General features: G+C 35.4%; 3 protein-coding genes across 6 annotated transcripts; 1 reads left to right on the forward strand and 2 right to left on the reverse strand.

Moving 5' to 3' along the window:
• Positions 1-268: 268 nt before the first annotated feature.
• Positions 269-5,324, forward strand: LOC140795165 (uncharacterized). 3 transcript variants are annotated; one of them, XM_073147589.1, is made up of 7 exons: positions 269-846; positions 2,420-2,614; positions 2,999-3,115; positions 3,212-3,361; positions 4,576-4,634; positions 4,814-4,912; positions 4,999-5,134. In XM_073147589.1, exons 1-6 carry the CDS (start codon positions 640-642, stop codon positions 4,890-4,892), a joined length of 807 nt encoding a protein of 268 aa, XP_073003690.1. In that variant the 5' UTR covers positions 269-639; the 3' UTR covers positions 4,893-4,912; positions 4,999-5,134. The 3 variants fall into 3 exon arrangements, with proteins under 3 accessions (XP_073003690.1, XP_073003689.1, XP_073003691.1); XM_073147588.1 differs by lacking the exon at positions 4,814-4,912 and having other exon boundaries at positions 318-846; positions 4,999-5,324; XM_073147590.1 differs by lacking the exon at positions 4,814-4,912 and having other exon boundaries at positions 322-846; positions 2,393-2,614; positions 4,999-5,324.
• Positions 5,325-5,726: 402 nt separating this feature from the next.
• Positions 5,727-8,950, reverse strand: LOC140795166 (endoglucanase 12-like). Its single transcript, XM_073147591.1, has 5 exons — positions 8,332-8,950; positions 7,573-7,883; positions 6,726-7,323; positions 6,474-6,646; positions 5,727-6,377 (listed from the first exon to the last, which is right to left on the reverse strand). The coding sequence occupies exons 1-5, from the start codon at positions 8,702-8,704 to the stop codon at positions 5,976-5,978; spliced, it is 1,857 nt and encodes a 618-aa protein (XP_073003692.1). The 5' UTR covers positions 8,705-8,950; the 3' UTR covers positions 5,727-5,975.
• Positions 8,951-16,842: 7,892 nt separating this feature from the next.
• LOC140795648 (outer envelope pore protein 37, chloroplastic) lies at positions 16,843-23,347 on the reverse strand. 2 transcript variants are annotated; one of them, XM_073148333.1, is made up of 7 exons: positions 22,813-23,347; positions 21,968-22,114; positions 20,110-20,199; positions 19,216-19,386; positions 19,023-19,117; positions 18,524-18,644; positions 16,843-17,228 (listed from the first exon to the last, which is right to left on the reverse strand). In XM_073148333.1, exons 1-7 carry the CDS (start codon positions 23,242-23,244, stop codon positions 17,097-17,099), a joined length of 1,188 nt encoding a protein of 395 aa, XP_073004434.1. In that variant the 5' UTR covers positions 23,245-23,347; the 3' UTR covers positions 16,843-17,096. The 2 variants fall into 2 exon arrangements, with proteins under 2 accessions (XP_073004434.1, XP_073004435.1); XM_073148334.1 differs by lacking the exon at positions 21,968-22,114 and having other exon boundaries at positions 22,813-23,344.
• Positions 23,348-23,770: the final 423 nt, after the last annotated feature.

Consider the following 23,770-nt stretch of genomic DNA (forward strand, 5'->3'; position numbering starts at 1 on the left):
TCTGATCGCCCAAAAAATTCTATCCAATTCGGACCAACTGTGCCCGATGATCCCTCTAGTTGACCCGGACATTCACACACCATCTTTTCTCAGCTTAATAAGTACGTCATACATTTTCTTCAAAAAAAATGACACTATGCATAGGATAAACTATCCGGTTTCGTATATTTTGCATATCAAGTCCACAACTCGTGTGAGCCGCAAAGTGCCATCTAAAAAGGGTGAGAAATATTTTGACCGTTCCTGTTTTGACCTTTCCAAATTCCAATCCAACCCTTAGAAATCAATCTCCTCTCCACGCCCCACGGATCATCACATGCGAGTATGCGAGGAGAGAACAATAGAGCGAGATCATCAAAACTCCCACCAACAAGCAGACAAAAGATCAACTTGGATTGCTGGAAGAGAGTTTATAGAGAGAAAAAGAAAAAGAAAAAGAAAAGAAAAGAAAAAAAGAACTTGCATCTCATGGATAGCCATTAGCCAGTCATATCTCTTCCTCCAAACCCCCCTCTCTCTCTCTCCCCCTCTCTCTCTCCCTCTCTCTCTCTAAAAAATCTTATCAGAAGGAAAAGGAGACCCAAAGAGAGATTGCATTAAAATCTCGTTGTTGGGTTGGTGGAAAGAAGGGATTTATTTATGGGTTCTTCTCCTCCCTTGGGGCTTCTCCTGCGGGCTCCAAACCCTGGGTTGTCTTCCCCTTTACCTTATCCATCCGTGGGCGGTGCAAACTCTTGTCAAAACCCTAGCTTTCTGTGTTCTTCTCTTGATTCTTCCGTCAATAGGAGATGGGTCGGAGCCAGAATACCGTCCCAGTGCCACACTGCTGTCAAGTCCAGGCATTGGGTAACTCTTCTCTCTTCCACTCGCTGTTTAAATCTTAGAAGCATTTATTTACTTTTAATTATTTGTCTTCGTTGTAGCTTTTGTTAGTTACGGGATCCTGTCTAAGAAGTTTCATGTTATCTTGTTTGATTTAATCTATGAACAGATGGGTTTTGGTGTTTCTCTAATGGTAAATATTATAGATAGAATTGCAAATCTTTTTTCGTTTTTTTGCTGTTCTTTTCTAATTGCAAGTCTTTCCTTCTCGTTCTTATTAATAAAGAAAAAGAAAAGAAAGATAAAGTACGAAAACGAATGTGAGAGTCCCCTCTTGAGAGAACCAGCAAGGAAGCCCCTAAAAAGGATCAAATATCCATAGACATTTGTTTCTTGGATTAGCCCATGTCTTCACTTCTGTCTATCTTTGTTCTCCAATGTTTTTGAGTTCATGATTTGTCCTGCTATTCCTAATGCTTTGTGTACTGCCATGAAGGATTAAAAGAGTCGAACCTCTCCAAAAGTTGCATATTTTAACATTCCTTGCTCGATGATACTCAGGCAATTCCTTTCCTTCTAAATATGCCAGCATATAGCTATCACGATTAAGTTCTGCTTGTTCCTAGGAGATGGATAAACTTCTTTTCTCCTCCATTCTGTCCATAAGGTTTTATAGCGGGCTGTCTCCTTTGACATCCAATGGGTCCATAAGGTTTTATAGCGGGCTGTCTCCTTTGACATCCAATGGGTGTTTGATTGTCAATCATATGGGTATTACAAAGCTACAACATAAGAGGATGTGATGAACAGTTCTGTTTGTGTAGTGATCTTAATTTCATGAGGAGTAGTCATTATGCTTTCTCATATATCAATATTCTCATAGGTTGCTGTCAATTGTTAAACTGAAAAAGGAAAAAAAAATCATTTTGATGGGCACCGAGGAACTTCAATTATTCTTAGCCATGGGAACATTCAACACCACTGTGATTCAAAAATCTAGTAGCTCCTAACAAGTACTATCCTGTTCCTTATAGTCTATGAACTACCTTAAAAGTCCTGCTTTCAAGCTGAATCCTGCTAAGTGTCTGATAATTTGTTATATCCCTCTGCCGCATAGCCTTTGATGCCCCGTTGAAATCTAATTTTCCATCTGCTTTGCACCTGCACTATTGATTGAGGAAAGGAACTAATCTCTTATTGAACATGCGCTAAGAAGGTAATTTGTTTTTGGTAAAAATCTCTTATACGAGATCCCTAACTTGCTAATTACATCAAGAAGATTTTCTTTTTGACTAGGCCACTTTGACATATACTTAAAATGGAAGGCATAATAGACAATATGCTATTGTAGAGGTAGATAAAGTGTTTCTGAAAGAACCCAGAATATCTATGAAGCTAACTGCCAAACATCTTCGGCAATGAATATCTTATGTAGGTTCTGATACTTTATTGAGTTTGTTTACTTCTATGCTAGTTGTGTATTGTTAATAATTGTTCTTTTAAGGAAAGGCATTTTGATGCCTTCTGAATTTTGTGATATATTTGGTTTTCACTAATGATTTACTACCAGGGGCTGTTTTTTTATGTACTGGTATAGTGGCTTTGTGGATATATGAGAAGAGATAGGGTGGAAAGTAGTGGGAGGAATCAACAAACAGATGGAGCATTTAGGTTCGGGTCTGACGAGGAGAGTGGTATCCAGGTTCCTACACAGGCTCAGTCAGTTGTTGAGGGGTCCAGCACTGTCCTAGTATCGGAGTACAAACCAATTCCTGACATAGATTATTTACAGGTAGTTGTTTATTATGAAGTTTGAGTATTGCCAGCTCATTCAGTCAAAAAATATTTCTATTTGATATGTTCTGTTTAAATTGAATTTATCCATGTTACATAAACCATTGGCAGGAGTAAGACTCATGTTAGTTCCTTAATCAACTTAAAATCTATTATTGTGCTTAATATTTCTTAAAAATTTGGATCTGATATTTTAGTTTGTCATTCTTCATATTTACCAAGATCCAAATCATACTTCATAGCTTTCACAGAAGAAGAAAATAAGAAGCATGGTGGGATAATCATACGGCTTACATATATAAACCTATTTTCACAAATTTGATAGAGCCATCCTCTCCTGCTTTATACTATATTTATGGCTCATGTGTTAAGGGTGATGCAGGAATTACTGGCTATTCAGCAACAAGGGCCCCGATCAATTGGGTTTTTTGGGACCCGCAATATGGGATTCATGCATCAGCAGCTTATTGAGATTCTGAGCTATGCTATGGTTATAACAGTATGATATAGTTCCTTATCTTTTCTTACTTTTTGACATTCTCTTTTCACTGTTATATTTAATTTCTTTTCCTTAATATCCTTGTGGCCATTCCAGAAAAATCATATATTTACTTCAGGAGCATCAGGGACTAATGCAGCTGTCATAAGAGGTGCTTTAAGAGCTGAGAAGCCAGAGTTGCTTACTGTAATATTGCCTCAAAGCCTGAAAAAGCAACCCCCTGAAAGCCAGGAATTGTTGTCTAAAGTAAGATTATCACAATTTTTCTTTCTGTCTTCTGTCTCCCTTTTCTATTTATTCTGCTCAGGCATTTTTATGTGTTTTAGTGCTTAGTATTTGAATTCTGATCTTAAATGTTTGGTCAATTCTTGATGCACATTTACCTATATGGCTTTATCATATTATTGGTTAGCTGATTAAGTACTCGAAATCCTGTTTGTGTTTGTCGACCTCTATTTAAATTTCTAATTGTAAAAAATGTTATAAAATATTTGAAAGTTTATTTACCTTTTTCCTTGTTCTAGCCTAATAATCATTTATTTAATTGACTATAAGCTGCCTCATTGCATCTTGCTATGTCATTTGCTTATTATGTCATATTGTTATATTTCCCTCTATAGATAATGTCCTATGCAGTATGTTTTGTTGTTATCAAGTTCCGAGTCAATATTGCAGCAGATGCTTGAGAAAGTATGGATGTGTCTTGTAGGCAAGTTATAAGCCTCACTTAAGCCATATTACTAAATCTCTTCCTGAAATTGATAGCTAGCATAATCATAAGATAAATCAAGATTATTGTATGCAACTTCTCTAAAGGTCTGGTCGACCAACCTTAAAAGGTGTTGTCAGAATCTATCATACTTAGTTGGAACTTTCTAATAAAAAGGATAAAAAGTTTGACATTCTAGTCAACAGTATTACATACATTATTGACTTGAAAGACAAAAAAGAATGATATCTAAATCTGCACCAAAATTTTCTTGAGAAAGAGAGAACATTATCTCTTTTTTTTATTTCCACTCCATTAGTATGGATTACTTCAAAATCAGGCGCATAAGTTGTTAATATGACAGTCAGACTGAGACGGACATAAGTGTGTCATTCACTGTTTAGCCTCTGATCTTGAAATTTTGATCTCAAATCCTGATTTGGAAAGCTCATATAAAAATCAATTCTCAAAGCTGTTCCAAAATTCTGACCTGGAATTTGTTGTCATAATTTTATCTGAAAATTAGTATTTGTTAGTTCTTGTCTTATTCCATGAATATTGAGATGCAGAATGTTATCTTCTTGCTTCGTGCTAATTCCATTTATAACGTGGAGAAAACTGTGATAATTTCTGCTATAATGAGTAAATATTATCTATTGAGTGATTTGATATGCTCTTAGTTTGGTTAATTTATTATAATCGAATGCTGATGAAGTGTTCACCTGTTGATGTTATCAACTAAATTTTGCAGGTTCAAAATCTAATTGAGAAACCCCAATATGATCATTTGCCATTAATTGAAGCTAGCAGGTTTGTTAGTTACACTGTACATTTTCCACTTTTCCTGTTTCCATTAATGGTTGATAAAATATTGATACTAGAAGGTTTGTTGGTTGATACACATAGACTTTGAAATTCTAGTCTTTGCAATTTACCCCGGGGGATGATAATTAATATCTCAATAGACACTCACTATTGCTTCTATCCAGATACTTTTCTCCCTCCATTGTGAGGATTCATTGCCGAATGACAAAAGATTTGCATTTCCTTGTGGCTTATTCCCATTAAAAGTGGGAGAAACAAAATTGGTGCTTATCGTTGCTTATTATTGTCATGCTTGAATATGCTTGAATATTTCTTCAATATTATTATCTTTTTGTTGATCAAATAACAGGTTGTGCAACATGGACATCATCTCAAAGGTGCAACAGGTCATATGTTTTGCATTCCATGACAGCAAATTGCTTATGGAAACCTGCCAGGAAGCGAAGAATCTACGGAAGATTGTTACTCTATTTTACTTGGATTAGTCTGGTACTCCTTTTCTTTGTTCTTTTTATTTATAGACAGGTGGATAAGGTTCTCCAGTTAACTAGCTTCCTTTTATTACCTGGAGCCTTGAGGGAAAGAGATGGATCTTATGTAGGAGAAAGAGGTTGTCATCTCTCATTATTTTGATTCGTGAAATAAGATTGGCATTACATGCAGTATTCTTGGTAATATCTGTCTAAATGTCAAAGTTTCATTTCCCTGAATTGCTTTCTGTTTTTAGTTATCTCTACCCAATGCCACAGCATTGGAATTGATTTATTGAACCTTCTACAACATTTTTTGAGAAGTTGAACCTTCTACCACATTGTTTAGATATTCCTGAGTTAGTACAGATATCCTTATTCTTATCCCAGAGATAAATCTTGCTTCTATCTCATTTTCAACATGTATGTCTTTTAAAATCTCTTGTAATCTGATCCACGACTACATTTATTCTTATGCAACATCTGGAAGTAATTTTTCACTTCAAGTCTCCTAATTTAATTGTATGAACAGTATCTTTTCTAGTTTCATTTTATGAGAAACTTGATGCCAGATAAAGAATTGAAGTGTATATATAAAGCATCCACATCTGCTAACTGTTCCAATCCTTATAATTCATTCCATTGTTCTTTTGAGAACTGAGCTTTACACCTAGAACACATGTCCTAAGTTATTCCAGCATTGACTAAAACTTCACAACAAGCATAAGCTGCCACTGATATAGCCTGCAGTGCTTTCATAGGTATCTTACAAACAAAGAATACAAACCAAAAATTATGTGACCAACTATAAATCCAGCACTCTCCATGTATATCCATCACCTACCACTGTGTGTTCTCACGGCTTCCATGGTGCTGGTGGAGGGGGCGCCGCAGGAAAGAGTGGTGGCACGGCAGAAAAGATGGTGTTCTTGTCGACGCCACCACCGCCGCTGCTCGTTAATGCCACAAGAGCCGCTACAAGGCCTGCGTTTCCTACTAGTGTGGGCTCAGTGTAGCTGTAATTAGTCCGCACGTCTAAGAAGCCATCGAACCGATCCGGTCCGCCGACCATTGCTCCGGTGATCACATTGGGGTTCGGAGACTTGGTGTCACGCCATTTCCACCCTCCTTTGCATGAATATTTGACCTTGTCGTTTGGGATCGACGCACCGCGGTGGTGGACATGTTTGGGGTAGTTCTTGCCGTAGCCAACCAAGTAGCTCATCTTTTTCGGGTTGTTACCTAAGACATAGTCAACCTGTTGAGCAAGAAGAACGTGATCAGATCGGAATTATGTCGTGTATACCAAAGGTAGTAGATGTTGTTGAAACAAGGTAGAGTTTGTATGGAAAACCTGAGACTTGGCAAAGATCCGGAGGTTGTCGACGGAGTAGTAGTTCGGGCCGCAGTATAATCCGGGGACATTGCCGGCGTCCATATAGTCGGCGTAGAGGGATGCGAGGAATGCAAAGCTTACGGCGTACTGCAGCGGCTGAGGCCGCCCGTGATTCAGTTGGATTAATCCACCTGCAAGCAGAATGGTGATCGTTAGCCTTTTTTTTAGTGTTCATAGAGGAATTGAAGACATGCAAGTAACGATTGTTACCTTTGGTCCAGTTGAAGACATTGAAGTGCCTAAAGCTCATGCACATAGTGAGGGTAGTGACATTGTGATAGCCTCTCAGACTCTCCTCATAAGGGTACCCTGGATTCAAGAACATCCTTAGCCTAGTCAGTAGCAGCTGTGCACCTGGGAGCTTGTTGTCCCAACTGAACACTGCGAAGTCCAGGATGTTCATAAAGGCCTTGGCATTCCTTGGCAATCTTGGGTCAGTAGCAAATGTGATGTAGCTATTGTTTCCAGTGGCATAGTACATCCATGCAGCACTCCACATATACTCGTCCCAGTAACCTGTGGAATTGTAGAAGGGCTCAATGTAGGGGTTCCCCCGGGAGTAGGGCGTCCGGTGGCCGCGATCCCTCGCGAAATTGTATGCGAGCGCCGCGCCTTTGATCAACTTCTTGGAGTAGGTGGCATCGTCACGGAACACGATAGAGGCTGCAGCCAGTGCGGCGGCAATTTCACCGCCCAGGTCGGGGGCGGATGTCGCGGTTTGGACCGGGCGCGGGTAGTCCATATCTTCTGGCCTCTCCCAGCAGTAGTGGTCGTCCGGTGTGGTCGAGACATTCAGTGCGCCGCCGACCTAAAATTTGTGGGGCGAATTGTTAAAGACATGATATATATTGTTAATCCGTTATATAATAATTTAAATATTTAAATTCACTAAGGTATGATAGCACTTGATAGTAGATCTATTACCAAACAAAGATCTCAAATGGCAAACAATGATGAACATATGATAGGAACTTGTAGTCTTTATCACAAATGGTAGAATTTGGGGAAAAAATAGCACACAATTGGCAAAAAGGAACGATAATCTCAATAATATTACCTGGCTATAGATATGGTTGATAGTGGTAGTAGAGGAGGAATTGAAGGTGAGAAGCAAGTAATTAGTGCCCCACTTGATGAGCTCTCTCACATGGTCATACTCTCCAATTGCTTTGTACTTGTTGCTGTATTCTATCACCGACCAACTTAGAAGTGTCATGGAGAAGGCCATCGGAAAATGGAACTTTATGTTGTCGCCGGCATCGTAGTACCCGCCGACGAGCCCACCTTTCACGTCTACCTGCTCGGAGCCATCCTTGAGGCCCGAATCTCGTCGCCACGGGATGCCGTTGTTCTTTGGAAGGCGACCGGCTATATGTCAAATTATATATAAAAATAAATAAAAATAGGATAGATCAGAACAAATATGTGTTTTGGTTTTGCATAATCACTCTTTTTTTGGTTTAATTTTTTGGAATTACCTAAACTTGTTTTACATGCAACAATAATCCGGCCTGTGATATATACTGGATTTGATTAGTTATGTGAAGCAATTATAAACCATCTTGGTTTGCCATGCAAACGGCCCAATACTGTTCATAGTCAAATTTTGAACAACCAAAAAAATTGTCTCTATCTTTTCAAAATAGCAAGAATGCTCTGTTAATAGTAATTTACTATCAAGAAAAACCATCAAGCAAATTTAGCTCAAAAAATTAATATTACAAGAGAATTCGGCAAGCAGAAGAATTAAATTAATAGATCTAAATACAAATATGAAAGGAAGTTTGAAAACAAGTATGTGAATCAAGATGCTTACACTTCTGAGCATTGAAGAAGAGAAGAGCCTTGTGGAGGGCGTTGGTGTACTCATCCGGCGGCGGCGGCGCCGGCTTCTTCTTCGGTATCGACTTAGCGATAATGATCGGAATTCCGATCACTATGAACGCGACGAGGATCGTCCAGAAGGCATACCAGAGGAGCTTCCTCTTGCACACAATGCAGCCCAAGTCCACGTACTTCTCCTTCTTCTTGTTCTCCTGGGGGCCAAGCAGCCAGCTCTGCTGGGTCTCGTCGAGCTGCCGCGAAAGGGCGGCGCGGTCGACGTCCATGTTGCGGCTGTGGTCGTCGGCGGCCTCGCCGTCGGCGTGGTGGATCTCGAAGGACCCACCCCAATGGTTGGCACTATACATATTTCTTCTTCTTCTCCTTCTTCTTCTTGGTTCAACTCTCTATATGTATATCTACTTCACTGCATGGGATTGGGATCAAAATGGCACTTAGAAGAAGACCCACCTCAAGTTGAGGGGATTGGTGGCCACCTTTGTGTTGTAGATCAAAAAAGGTGGGTCTTCTCTTTGCCTTTGGTGGGATCTCAGGAGAAGAGGTATGAAATTGGGAGCCTCTTATTGCTCCTTTGGTTGTTCCCTTGTCCTTTTCATTGGTATTCTTTGGCTGTGGGATATGTAGGATGAGTGGGTTGACTTGGGTGATTAAAATGGAGGAGGTAGGAAGGAGGGTAGTTGGTTTTCCCAAATGTGGTTTTCTATTTTATAAACTTTAGTCTTATTGCATAAAGTATGCCTCCTCTTTTCCATGTAATTACAATACTTATGAAAAATTTATGAGCTTTTTACAACTTAACTACACAATAATAAGTTTACATTCTATTATAATAAAATATGCATCGATTATAGAAAATATATACGCTTTCAATCTTATCGGTTAAAAATAACTACAATTAAATTACAAAAACCCTATAGATAAAGATACATATTCCTTCTTTTTCTAAAAGAAACACCAAATAAATTTGGAGACTTATATTTGAAGCAACTCTAGAGATAAAAGGAAAGAAAAGGGGACATATTAGTCAATTACAAATACACTTTCAAAAAATGGAGGAGTCCAGCTACAAATATGCTAAAGAATAATAAGAAGAACATTACATGAAAGACAAAAATAGAGGTGTCTTATATGCAAAAGAGAAAAAGAGGCTTCTTTAATTTTCTTTAGTTCTTCCATATGGTGGTTGTTATTTAATTTAGTATAGAATTTGGTCTCTTTCAGTGTGCAGCTGTGTCTGGTGATAGATGCGACCTTCACGGGAAGTGCAGATGGGGGAAGGAGGGCTTGACTTTGCAAAAAAGACTTGTATTATTTTTAGGTCTTCTTTTGCATGCATTAGGTGGGGAAGGCATATTATATGCAAAGCCATCTGATCTGAGTGGCATGACTTGGTGAAGGTATAAATGAACAAAGACTAGTCTTCTTTTTTTTTTTTATGGGAAATTTGCATATAACATTAAGTCTTTTAATAAATTATAATTCGCACCTTATATTTTTATTGTTTATAAATTGAGCTCTATAACTTAGCGAATATACGTAGAAAATACTCCGCTTTAGATCTATTAGTTTACTTTAACTAAACCTCTGAATTAAATTAACTCTATCAAAAAATTATGAAAATACCTTTAATTAAGTTATACTAGAGACGGTCTAGTCATTTTAAAAATAAGATTATTTAACAAAATATTTTTCACAGTGTTAGCTCAAATATAATATATAATACTTTTTTATACGTATTCGCTAAATTATAGGGCTCAATTTGCATATAGTGAAAATATAAGATGTAAACTACAGTTTTGATCAAAGTAGGGTGTTATATACAAATTTCTCAATATATATATATTATATTTATAATCTTTAATTAGTGTGGAAGCTTCCATATCTTTGTATCTTGTTCTTTAGTTAACAGATTGATTGATGAGAGGTTGCTTTGGAGGTTGTGCATTTGGTATTTGGATCCTAGCTAGTTGTAATATATATATAATGTGAATGCAAGTATAGTGGGATCATTTAATGCTCTCAATGTGAGGGATTAATTGAATTGAAGTATTAAAGTGTAAGAAACCCAGGATTGTTTAATTCAAGTATTAGAACTGTACCTATTTGATTCTATTTATTTAAGAGAATTTTAATATAATTGCCAGTGAAAATTTTTAAATCTCTTAATTGAGCATTACATTCTTCAAAATATCATAATTATCGACAAAATTATTGACACGTAAACCTAAATAATCATAGTTAAATTAGAAAATAAATATTTTATTATTGTATAAATTATTTGAAATGGTATCAAAGCTATTTAATGTTAATCAGATTATAGTACAAGTAAAAAAATATTGTTTAAGAAGCAATCCAATGTATAAATTACTAGTTTGTAATACATGTGAATGCAACTATAGTGGAGTCATTTAATGCTCTCAATGTGGATTAAGTCTGGATGTGTTTTGGGATTAATTGAAGCTTGTTTAAGAAGCCCAAGATTGTTTAATTCAAGAATTAAAAATTGCATCTATTTGTGATTTGCAAGTAGATTATATTTAATTTTTTATCTCACTAACATGATTCAAAACTCATGCTGTTTAGCCAGTGGAATATTGTTCAAAGCATGATATATTGTCAATAGGAGTGTTCTTGAATTCGAATCTCGACGACATCGATTTAACTAAAATATTATTAAGTTTTTATAATTATACTTAGACTCATTAACCATTACTTAATTTTACATAGATAGCCTAATTTACTTTTTCTAACACATTAAACATCCAAAATATCCTATCAATTAGTTTTTTTTTTAATCAAAGAATATTATGTGACAGTTAAAGGATCAATTTTAGGCTCTCTATAAACTATTTTATTTTTAGTTTCATTTTAGAAAAAATTTAAAAGTAAAATAGTCATTTGATGTTTTTTATTAGGTATAATTATTATTACACAAAAACAGTTGAGATATTAGATATTTAAAAGTTCAAATTATTATAAATAAATAAATAAGTGAAAATGAGCTATATAACTGAGAAGTATAGGCATATAACTTTTGCAAACAAGGAATACATATAAAAGGAAAAATTACTACTAAAATTGAACAACTTATATATGAAGTGGCTCTTATTTGCAAGTAATATAGCTTTTAATATTTGCTATAATTATTGTAACAAAGTGGAAATTAAAGATCACTATTTTTCTATATTTGTACATGTAAAAAAAAATGGAAAAATTATTATAATTTATCCCTTGTCATTTGACATGATCTTAACTTACCTCTATATACTTCAAATTAATCACATAACTTTTATGCAATCAAAACTAAATTGTAATTATTAGTCAATCTTTAATTGGGACATAAAAAGATATATTAATTTAATTATTTGATTTTGGTGGAAAATATTAGTGTCGATGAAACACTATTAATTTTGATTGAAAAAAAATCTAATAAGTAATTTTAAAATACAGTGGGCTAAGTTAAAATTAAACTAAACCACAAAGAAGGTAAATTGTAATTTAAAAGATAATTGAAGAAATCACCAATTTCTCCAAATGAACCATTTTTTTTTAAAATTATCTTTATAATTGAACACTCTCTTTTGAACTTGACCTCTAAGCCATTTTCTCAATATCTTATATAAATATTTAATATCATTGGATTAGAAAAAATAGAGATTTTTAGAAATTATACCTTATTTTTTTTTATCTATTTTGTGATTTACATTCTGTTTTTGAGGATTATATAACCCCATCCCTATTTTTTTTCTTATAATTTTTATTTAATACCCCAGGTTAATTTACATGGTACTACAAAAAATTTATTTCGTTATAATATATAAAATAATTTATAAATATCTAAATTAATCATATTTTATTCATCCTTTTTTCTCTTCTAGAAAAGAAGAAGACGAAGAAAGAAGAAAATGAGGTAGAGGCGGAGGGGGAACATGAGCGAAGATGGTGGCGCCGGCGACAGACTGTGCAGGAGGTAGGCAGGGAAGATGGTGTAGGGATATAGAAAGTGAGAGGAATGGTGATGATGTTTTAGTAACTTGATCAACATTAGTTAGTCAAAATAACGTCAATGTGTTAAATAAGAATTATAGGAAAAAAATGAGAGGTCAAATTACAAAATACTTAAAGACAGAATGTGAATTATAAAATAGATAAAAAGTAGTTTGCGATTTATAAAATTCCTTAGAAAATACAGCCTAAGATTTTCTATCTCTACTCGGTAGAAATAAAAATATAACTTAGAAAAATAGCAGAGTGATAGCTACGCTATCTTTACAAAACGATTTGCCAATTAATTCCACTTTATAATCACAAAATGCAAAAAAATAAGGTGCGGTGGAACTTGTGTAATTATGGGAAGGCCTGATTTATAAAATGGAATTATCTTACAAATCCGTCCTATATTTAGCCTTCTCTTGCTAAAATGGTCAACGCTCAAAACCCAACAACCCTGTAGGTGTCGGTGGCCAAAATTAGTCAAAACACATGGAGATCTAATTATGAGATGGAGTTCTTCAAACGCTGGCGAGAAGTTGGCATCAAATTATGTGGACTATTTAGTCAAAAGACATTTCACCAATCAAAGAACAACCTAAAAATTAAAAAAGAAATGAAAGGGAGTTAGTAAAGTCTTTTATTTTTATTAAAAGAATTACAAGAAGTAGTAATAAGAAAAGGCTATGAGATCTTTTTTTTTTCCATCCTTGTAGTTGATTTATTATCTAGAGCGATCATCCCTGTAATGTTTTTTTGAAAGAAAGTCGTAGACTGATTATATTATTCTTTTCAATATACCGACTACAACTTGATATAAAGGATGATAAGGAGAAATAGAACAAGAGCCCTAGAAGTAAGCTCTACACTTGGTTATAGTACAGACTGAACAACAGTTAATGTAGGTATTATAACAAGAACTCAAGTACAGTAAAAATAGAAGAGATAGAACAAAGCTCTAATAACAAGCCTCTCGTTTAGCCAACTAGCAACACTACAGGCAGAACAACATGAGTTTTGAGAAGCTAAGCACCCAACTAAGAAGCAAGCTTCGACAGGATACAAGCACGCTAGTGACGAAGTCCCATGAATTTAATGAAACACCTGAAAATCCCATTTGGGTAGACCTGTGAACCCAAGAACACGGAAGAGCAAGTATCTATTGCCTATTACATCTCATTGCATCCACACAGATCTAATTCAAAAAAATAAATGGCCCAAAATAGGAAGAAACATGGCAGATGCTAGCTTCGACGGTGATGAAAGTTAAGTGAGGCGAGTCAAAACGTAATGATTGAGGCCGAGGTGAGACAAGGCAAGGCAAGGCCCGGTAATGGAAGTTGAGGCGAGGCAAGGCAATGTTGCAGCATCGAAGGCCGAGGCGACACAAGTCGAGGCATTAGCGCGGCGATAGAGGCCATGGTGAAATGTGGCGAGGCACAGTGATGGAGGCCTAGGCGCGGCGACAGAGATAGCAAGGAACAGACTAGTAGAGAGCGAGGCCGACTAGATTCGCAGTCTTTAGCTCCAACTATGGTGACTCAGAGGTCGAGGAGGGGATTAGGCAGGTACCACAGTGCTTAGACAGCGGCGACGGTCGATGACAACGTGGATGAGGGGTAGCAAGGAATGGACGGGTAAAGAGGAAGGGGAAAGACTCGAGAGAGGAAGAGAGAGGGGGAAGAAGAGAGAAAGGGAGGAGAGAACCCACTAGGGGAGAGGAAAACCCTTCGCTAGGTGGAGGGGAGAGAGGAGGCAAGTCGTCGAAGGCGGCGAGAAGAACCACCGGAGACGGGGAAGGCTCTCTTGGCGAGGGGAGAAAAGCCAAACCCTAGCAAAGCGCTCTTATAATTTGGTATGCAAATAATACCCTCCTTTTTTAAGCTAGAAATTTCTACAACTTGAAATCTCAACATATTATTTTGTTTTCTTTTTTTAAAAAATTTATATATAACATCTTCTTTTTTTAAAATTATAGTTTACATCCTACATCTTTATTATTTACAAATAGAGCCCTAAGATTTAGCGAATACGTGTAGAAAACACTATGGGTTAGATTTAAACTAACACAATGAGAATATTCCGTTAAGTAGAAAAGTTTTATTTCTAAAATTACTAAAATGCCCTTAGTATGACCAGGTTGAGGGTATTTTCATAATTATTTTGTATATTTAACTTAACCCAGATATTTAATTAAGTTTAATTAAACATCAGAATTATAGAGCTTAATTTATAAATAATAAATATATAGGGTATAAACTATAATTTTATTAAAAGTCAGAGTGTTATATGCAAATTTTCCTTTTTTTTTTAAGAGAACATCCCTCGTCAAATTGTGAGCGTCAGCTGTTTAGAATTGTGTTCTCCTTCATTGCATGATTATTGGAATCATTGGAGAAAGGATAATTTTTCTACTCGACTTAGACGAAATGGGATTCCTTCAAATGCTTTATTATGGTGATTATTATGGAAGTAACGTAATACACACATTTTTTCCTTTGAGAAGTAAATGATAGAGAGAGGAAGTGAAATCCCTGCCAAGAGGAAGTTGGACTTATCCTTCTTCTTACTCTTTGTTGCACCTTTTTAACTCATTATCTTAATGACAGTAATTGGATTAACCCTCAATTTTCCATAGAAAAAGAAAAATTTAGGACACGTTTAGATGGAAAATTGTGTAGAAAATGACATTATCAAAATTCTTAGGCTTTCTTTTTAAATAAGCTTAAACCAAACTAAAAACTGACCCACTTGATTAATTTTATTTTTTAGAATGCAATATAACAACTTAGCCTTGGCATATATATTTGATGGCAACTGCTGGCTTAGAATTCCACAGGATGAGCACAATAACTCTCTTTTCACGTATATCTTTTACGCACCAAAAAAAAAAAAGACGAGCAAAATGGAAGTCAAGATAAGAGTCGTGCGCATATGTGATGTAGAATTATTGGGTTCAGGTTGTCACCAGTGGATGAACAGCTACCCTTAGTTGAATGGAAAGTGACTTTCCAAATATTTTTAATGAGAAAAAGGAGGAGGAGGAAGTCAGTGGCACTTGGATTGTGGAAGGTAGAAGGTCTTGGGCAAGTTACAAAAATCGGAAGACCTTAGATTGTGGCATTTCCAAGTTCTCCAGAAGTTGCGGTTGTTAAAAATTAAAGCTGGGAGGGATCATATACTTTAGGCCCAAACCAGGAGTTAGATGAATTATGCAACGTATGTGGCAAGATATACTTCTTTTAAAAAAAAAAGAAAGGTGAGAATTTAATGAGTTTTAATAAATATCAATGCAGTTGAAATTCGAACTCAATAAGAACTGTCCCTTTAGCTTGTGTCAAAGAATTTTCTTCTGAAGTAAATTACCAACCTTTTCGCAATAAAAAGATTTGGTTTTTTTTATTTTCATGTATACCCTTCTAAAATCGTGTGTGTATATATATATATAGCATATATCTCTTAGAACATAATTAACCATTAAGATTTAATCAAATTAAATATATAAAAAAAAGCTCCTATTCTTACTTATATACATTCTTTTCAGTTAAGGGTATCTGTGTCTTTTTGTGTACTAAATTACTAATATTCTAACTTATATAAATGTCAAAAAATATCTCTAAAGAATCCACCCAAAGACCATAGGTTTTGAACGGTATACATACAATTATACAAATATGAAACTTAAAAGGTTGAAGTTTAAAAGGTAATGAAAGTTTTCATAAATTGAATTCATTACTATATTTTGTTTGTCGTAAATGCAGTCTCACATCTACACTATGAAAAATAATTATCAACTAACCTGATTAACACCAAGCTGTAATCTATCTTAAAGATTTGTATTGATAGTAGCAGCATAACTACCACCAATATCTCTGCTGCTTTATTTTATCTATCTACTGCACATCCAAAGTGTGATTCTAACGCTAACTAGCTTTCATGGCACTCCTCATTTGGTCAATATGCCCACATAAACAAACAGCTACTGATACGGATACAAAGAAAATAATAAGTATTAGAAGTTGTCTATTTGATCCTATTTTATTCCTGAGATCCTTCAGAAGAATACATTTTGCAATCAAAACTTCTCTTCTTCTTCACACTTCTCAAGGATTACATTTTGCAGTAATTTAACAGAATAGAAGAAATAGTATTACATTTTGCAATCAAAGCAGCCTAGCAAACAAGCATATGGTAGGAATTTGAATACTTTGACAATTATACTTGCATCATAAAAATAGAGCTTTCATCAGGTCATCCATTGAGGATTCAGCGAAAAAGTGAAAGGGAAGCACTTTTTTTTTCTTAAGTAAAGGCAAGCACATTAGCATAAGAAACTGAACTAATTCACATGTTGCAATACCCATGCACATCCATGAAATCATAAAACAGAGGATTTTCTCGTCGCTTCTACTTGGGGCAGAGAGAAGGATGATCAATCATATGATTCCTTTCCAGAATCACATGGAACAGGAGAAAAAGTCATAGCTTATCAGAATGAAAAATTGAACTTCGTACTATTTTACTAAGTTATTTCCTAAATAATGTAAGCTTTGGGCTTACTTTGTCTTGGGAGGGGCATTTATGACCAGAGAAATCCACAACAATGAATCAAGGTGACCATGAGTCTATAGCTTCTTGGCACTTTGCAGTTAAGTGCACATTGCAGCCAAAACTTAATGTAACAAAGGCCCAATGCCTAGTATCTCACATTTCATCATAAAATTAGCCAAATAGAGGAAAACTTGAAGACTAGAAGTCCCATCTTTTCTTCATACGAAACATGAAGAACGGATTCCTTATATCATCTCGAGCAACTTGGAGCATTAATTGGACTTTTGTCTTCATAGGTGATGTCTTTGCTTTGCCATCTTGATCCCCAACCTAAAATCCACAATCCATTCAGTATATACTATTTTCTCCAATATTAAAAGGCATATACAATCTACTCAACTATCTGGTTAGGCTTTTGATAGATAAAATTCCAAAACCTCCATAGCTCCTAAGTGGTAGGAAACAGATTTATATACATTGAGGCATTTAATCAAACAACAAGTATTCACAAATGTGCAAGTATAGAATTGGATCTCTTTTTCAAGTATAAAGAGACTCAGAAAGTTTGCTCCTTGTAATTTGAATATAGATTAACTATAGAGACGTCATAAACCGAATTGACCAAAAACCTTAAGATGTTAGAATGAACCAACAATGAACAATGCATATCATGTCTTAACACAATCCTCTCATATAGCCCCAGGCAGATAATAGATAAGACAATGTGGGGCCCCTTCACACCACAACAAGAATACAAAGATAAATTGGATTAACTCATGACTTATTAAAAAAAGGCTAAGACCACGTAAGATAACCAATTAGCTCAAAAACTTAGGCTGATATGTAATGAACCAACAATGTATATCTTGTCTTAACAAAAAATTAGGATAAAAGATATCATTGTAAGTACCCCTCTAGCTCAATTTCCCTTTGGTCAAGGATTTGGGGTTTTCACATCACCGAATAGCCAATTATGAAGTTGCAACTTCAAATGCTTCTTCAAATTTGAGTTGGATTTAAGCCAACTCCATATTGTGGGATAAAATGTCAGAGAATAAAGATAGAGACTTCCTAGTGCATCAGACTCACCAATAGGGTATAAGGGAAGATGTTCACGGTCTTACCCTCATTACTAAAGATGTTTCCGTGATGATGCGCTAAAATGTGCATGTGACAATTGTACATTAACAGAAGCATGAGTACTCTAAGAATGAAGTAAACTTTGTAATTTTGACTAATTGTAAACACATTAATCCTGGCAAAGTAAAAATGGATGAAAACAAATTGCCATGAAATAGAACACATAGAATTGCAATATATTTAATAGCTTAAATAGGAGATGCCCAATCCATAACACAAAACAACAATTAAGTTACAAAATTTAGAGGAAACTGAGATATAGAAGCAATCTAAAGAAAGAACAGGATAATAAGTATATACCTCTAGGCACTTGTCAAGCAAACATGATCTTATAAACTTATCATTGTCTTTTTTGAATAATGACAAATATTATATGCATAAGTTGTTTTCACTTTTTATTCTAATGAGTGGCACCAAGAGAACTACTAATCATATGGTAAATATGCTGGTGTATTTCTGAAGTAAGAAAAAATAGTGCACTTTACCCAAATAGAGGCCCATCCAAGTTGCACTGCAGAATCATAACCAGCTTTCAATTTAATGTCCTTGCCAACAGTGTGCTTATAAACGGCATTCCAATTATTTGAATCAAAGTGGTACCAGTAACTGGAAGGGGGAAAGGACACATAGCATTATTATGTATGTTGCAAAATTGTTGCCAACCATAAGAGCAGTTTATTGTTGCCAAGCATTATCATTGATATTAATCATTTCACTCAAATAAAACAAATAAAAAAACTACCATAGGCTCATAACCAAGTCAAAGGACATGGAGAGAAGAAAAACGTGCGTCCAATAAAAATTTTTTCATGGAAAACTATATCCAAAGAAAATAAAAAATTGCACATATTAATAGTCAATGTGTAGGTTTCCAATACATAAATAGAATATGAAGCTTTCTAGGCATGAAATATAACACACAGTAGACACATTCAATGAATATGCTTCTAAAATGATCATGGGCGGTCATGATGTATTGCTGACCTCATCTTGTCTGAAGGACTGAAACGGCGTTTGAATCCAAAGGATGCTGCATTTGAAGGTAAAGATATGCTAGGGATAAATGATAACTCATCATCCTACCATCAAATCAACAAACATCTTGTAAGAGGAAGTAAGATAAACAAATAAAGAAAATAGGAAGACAATGACAGAAAAATAGTTAACAGGAAATCACCTTATAGCAATATCTTAAATTCAGATCATTCTCCCTATATACAGCAGTGCAAACACCATTTAGAAAATGAGATTTCACAATCCCATTTATTGATAATACTTTCTCAGCTTCCTCACTTCTCTGCTCCTCAACTGACACTTCACCAAGGGGAAAATGGAAAGTTGCTCTTGGCTGCAGAAAATTAATTCCATTATATTTGCTTCATGTGTAACATAAAATTTTTGTTGCCTTTCTTAATTTAAACATATGTAGGAAGATCATTATAAACTGATATGAAAGTAGTCGTAGGACATTATTTCTCATAACATTGTGAAAGGAATATTTTGAACTGGAAGATTTAAAAGCATCAGCTAGGATTCAGAGCTCTCTACAATCCAGCCTTCCACTCAGAATCATATGGTTAAAGAAATATTTTCCACATAATATTAGGAAAGTACTTGCTTAGTAGTTGAATTCTCAAGTGATTAATTTATATACTTCTCCAGGCCACGAAATAGGAAGCATTATGGAAAGTCTAGGAACCACGACCAAATCAAAAAGTAGAAGTTATTCAACAATATCAATAGAAGGCTGCATTGACAAATGCTTTGAAATTCATGTGGAACTATAGAATTATCAAATAAGTTGTAGCCTAGCAAAATTAGTCGTTGATAAGTATACCAAGAAAGAAAGTTACTATTTTTTCATTTCAAGACAACTTTTGTCATAGAATGACTGATAATGACCCATCATTGTATTTTAGATGACCATACTAAGCTTGCAAACCATATATATTTAAAATTGCTAATTCTTCGTTTCTGGATAACCTTTTGCGATGACACTCTTCTCTTACTATTTATGTGAGAACAAGTACTCTTTTCACTTTTAAACTTTTATGAGTTCCAGTAGACTCACCAATCCAACGGATGGGACAAAGGATGATAATTCCAACTTATACGACGGATCACCAAGCTTGGCTATCATTGATAATTCTCCTTGTTGATCCTGAGAAAAAAAAAAAAAAAAATATATATATATATATATATATATATAATGAACTCACCAAATGATTTTGAATAAATTAAAAAAGAAAGTCAATCCTGAATGTAGAAACATAACTAATAAATAACTACATAATGAACTCAACAAATGCACCAACTACCAATATAACTAACCAAAACTAATTGTATGCTAATGTAATTAAAGAAATGTAATTATGTACATACTACAGCATGAAAAGAACACCTAACAGAAAATTGAGAACTATAATAATCCAAGAAGGCATTCTCTGATGAAGTTATATGAAGTTTTTCCACATTGTACAAAGGATAGATTTGCACAGAAATCATGACACATTGATAAATAAAGTAAGAAAGAAGTGTAAGCAAACAATAATAAGAGGGGAAGTACATGCCAGAAAATGCAATTAAAAGGGTGTGTAGACATTGCAAAGTCTAGACAACATTCCCTCTTTTGAGTGAATTTCCTTAATGGTGTTCACTTTAGATGCACCATGAAGTAATTCAAATTTTGAGTTAGTAAAGTTTATCAAAAATTTAAAAGATCAAACCAAAGGTAGGGATTTAATTTTGGTTGGTCTTCTAATTCAATCCGAATTTGATCCATTTATCTTCAGTTTGTCAATTTAACAATCTCAATAGTTAAATGGATCCAACACAGTCATAATTAGATCGAGACGGGTCGATCCAATAATACAACCCATTGTTAAACATTAGTGGGTCTGACACAGTCCAGTATTTTTGTCTTCCTCTCCGAGGTGGAGAGGATGCAAGGCTGAGCCCGCCCCGCTGCACTCTTTCTACCAGCAGTTGGCTGGGACAGTTGGTTGTGTCTTGTCCTGACAGCACTTAAAAACTTTTCTGCAGCTGGAGTCTTTCTTATAGAAAAACCAACTTCGACAAATTGATATTTCTTCTCAATAATCTTCTAGGTCAACTTGCAATTACAATGACTACTTGGAAGATCAGAAAAATCATTTAAAAAGTAAAGCAAATCCAATTTATAGATTCAAATGTGAGAAGCTTCAAAACGTGAATAGTAAGATCATCTCGTAATGCTAAACTACCTTTCAAACATTGCAATAAATAAACTTTAACATAACTTGAGAATGGAAAATTTACTTCCTAGGGTAGCCAATTGATAAGCTCCACATGATGCTCGCTACCTAGTGCCTTCTCCAAATAATAGGCTACAGATCAAAGGCTCCATGAACAAATTGACAGAGTTTAATTTTACGTTGTTAAGTTATGATCAACCTTTAAAAATTGGGGTAACTCTCAAATCAGCAAGGCTCACCACTAAACATATAAGGCCAATAAGCAAGCAGTGGTACTATCTTACTTTCATGCCACCCAAGCATAACGATTCAGAATTTCTTTAGGTGAGAAGATAATTTTATCAAAGAAGAAAAATAACCATTACATTTGAGAACTATTCTTTATCATAAAAAGAAAAAACAAATAGAGGCACGAAACTCAACTACATGAAGTCAAAACCTTCATCGTAAGCATAAAAAATGGGTACAGTATAAAGTACAAAAAGGCAACTACAAAACAAACATAGACACTCTGAAAAAATGAGAAATTGAAGAAAGTATCTAAAACCAGAATCCAACTCATCAGATCTAATAAAGGACTACAAGTAAATCGATAAGTACCTTATAGAACATTTTGATCTTTAGATGTAAATTTCTCATACTAACTTTTACATAATAAGAAAGCAACAAAAAATGAAAAAATGTATGAAGACTCACCTTTCTATAGTGAGATTTGAATAGGAAGAAAGGACCCAAGTGAAGGCAAGAAACTATAGACTTGTTATTTTCGTAAGTGCATGAAACAGATACACACGGTCTTGAACAGCCTATATGAAAATAATGTGGCTCTCCAATCTGACCAGTCTGAAACATGAGCTATAGAAAATAACTACATAATATTTCTCTAAGATTCAATTACAATCCCCAAAAATGCTAATAATACTATAGTAGTATGAAATGGATCGCCATCTGAATAGTTAAGCCAATCGAATAGACTGAAAACAACAATTGAGACATAATAGGGGACCAAAAATAGTTACACATTGATATGAACCAAAGACTATATAAAAAGAAAATTATATATTGCATTGTAGAGTTGCTTTAAAGAGTTCAAATGTTCCGCATGTGATGAAGTTCACGTTGACCGAACAATTGAAGAGGCTAACTCAATTTCCTTAAAGAAAGAGGTATAATTGAGTCTACAAGAATCATCAAAACATCAATTGCCAACAAGAGATCATACAAAAGAAAGACTACTACATAAGATTGTCCCGTTAATTCGGTAATCTTGTGAGAACCTTACAATTTTTGGCAAAAAGAAGTTCCAGCTCATCAGAATCTCAACTTTCAGAATTGATTACCAAAATGCAGGAGAAGTAGCAGATTCAAAGATAGACAGGGAAACCAATGCCATCTAGTATCTCAAGATGATTCCGATATTTTCAAAGAAACTAACATACCTAACAATGTCATACTTTCAAGCACCCAGGAAAAGTTAACCAAAATCAAAACAATAAAGATAGAATCGTGGGAAAGCAACGGAGTGTTGCGGAAGAACTGACCTTGACATTGTGAGAAGCTCGCACTTGCAAGAAGTTGGCGAGGTCAACTGAGCCCTTGAGGAGAGCGTTCCGGTTCTCGACATCATAAAGGACGGAGAAGTTTCTGGTGAGGAACCCGAGCTCCGGGAACGCGAGGGCACCGTTGACATCGTTCTGGAAGGACAGCTTGAGCTTGGCGAGGCCATCGAAGAGTTTACACGATACCTTGTGGAAGAAGACCGAGGCCTCGCTGTCGAACTCCGACGTCAACCGGACGGGAGGACGCTTGAGTCCGACGAATCGGCCGCCGCCGGCGATATCGGAGGGGAAGGCTTGAGGAAAGGGAGAAGGAGACGGCGACAGAGGAGGAGGAGGAGAAGGTGGAGGTAGAGATAGAGTTGGGAGAGGAGGAGAGTGGTTAGGGTTAGGGTTTAGAGGGTGAGCATCTGCCATGACGAAAGAGAGCAGAGGTGAGGATTGGGATTCTCGCTAATTTATGCGAGGAATTCGATTGTTCGAGGGAAGAAGAAGAAGGATAAATGGATATGCAGAAATGAGGCAGGGGTGAGACCGGATCCGAATATTAGGCAGTTACCAAATTAGATCTTGATGACCGAATTACTAATCGGATCTTAAATTGATAGTAACTTAAAACCGACCCGAATCTTAAACAGATTCGAATATAAATAAAATACCCACTGAATCTTGAATCTTAACTAACTAAAATATAAATAAAAATTTCAAAATTTTGAGTGAATTTTTATCTACACATACTTAAACGAGACTAAGAAGAGCACATGATAGAACCCTGCTAGTTTAGGGCTCTAAAGGTACATTTCTACTTTCCTTCAGAGTTAGAGGTAGATTAATCGAAGATTTGGTAAGATACACTATAGTCTTTCAATAGGGACATTTTTCATTTTTAGCACACTTTAAGCCGAATCTCCCACCTAATCAATGGTGCTTCTCTCATTCAGAG

This window comes from Typha latifolia, chromosome 9 (genome assembly GCF_019914945.1).
Source record: "Typha latifolia isolate L0001 chromosome 9, TyphaL0001v2, whole genome shotgun sequence".
NCBI lineage: Eukaryota > Viridiplantae > Streptophyta > Magnoliopsida > Poales > Typhaceae > Typha > Typha latifolia.

Bases quoted from the DNA above. Each gene is read 5' to 3' on its own strand.
- LOC140795165 (XM_073147588.1), top strand. From the start codon at position 640: ATGGGTTCTTCTCCTCCCTTGGGGCTTCTCCTGCGGGCTCCAAACCCT. The intron at 847-2,419 runs GTAACTCTTCTC...GTACTGGTATAG, and splicing joins CTGTCAAGTCCAGGCATTGG to TGGCTTTGTGGATATATGAG. The intron at 3,116-3,211 runs GTATGATATAGT...TGGCCATTCCAG, and splicing joins GCTATGCTATGGTTATAACA to AAAAATCATATATTTACTTC.
- LOC140795166 (XM_073147591.1), bottom strand. From the start codon at position 8,704: ATGTATAGTGCCAACCATTGGGGTGGGTCCTTCGAGATCCACCACGCC. The intron at 6,647-6,725 runs GTAACAATCGTT...TTCTGCTTGCAG, and splicing joins TGTCTTCAACTGGACCAAAG to GTGGATTAATCCAACTGAAT. The intron at 6,378-6,473 runs GTTTTCCATACA...CTTGCTCAACAG, and splicing joins GGATCTTTGCCAAGTCTCAG to GTTGACTATGTCTTAGGTAA.
- LOC140795648 (XM_073148333.1), bottom strand. From the start codon at position 23,244: ATGGCAGATGCTCACCCTCTAAACCCTAACCCTAACCACTCTCCTCCT. The intron at 22,115-22,812 runs GTCAGTTCTTCC...CTCATGTTTCAG, and splicing joins GAGCTTCTCACAATGTCAAG to ACTGGTCAGATTGGAGAGCC. The intron at 17,229-18,523 runs GTAAAGTGCACT...TGTGGATTTTAG, and splicing joins TTGGATGGGCCTCTATTTGG to GTTGGGGATCAAGATGGCAA.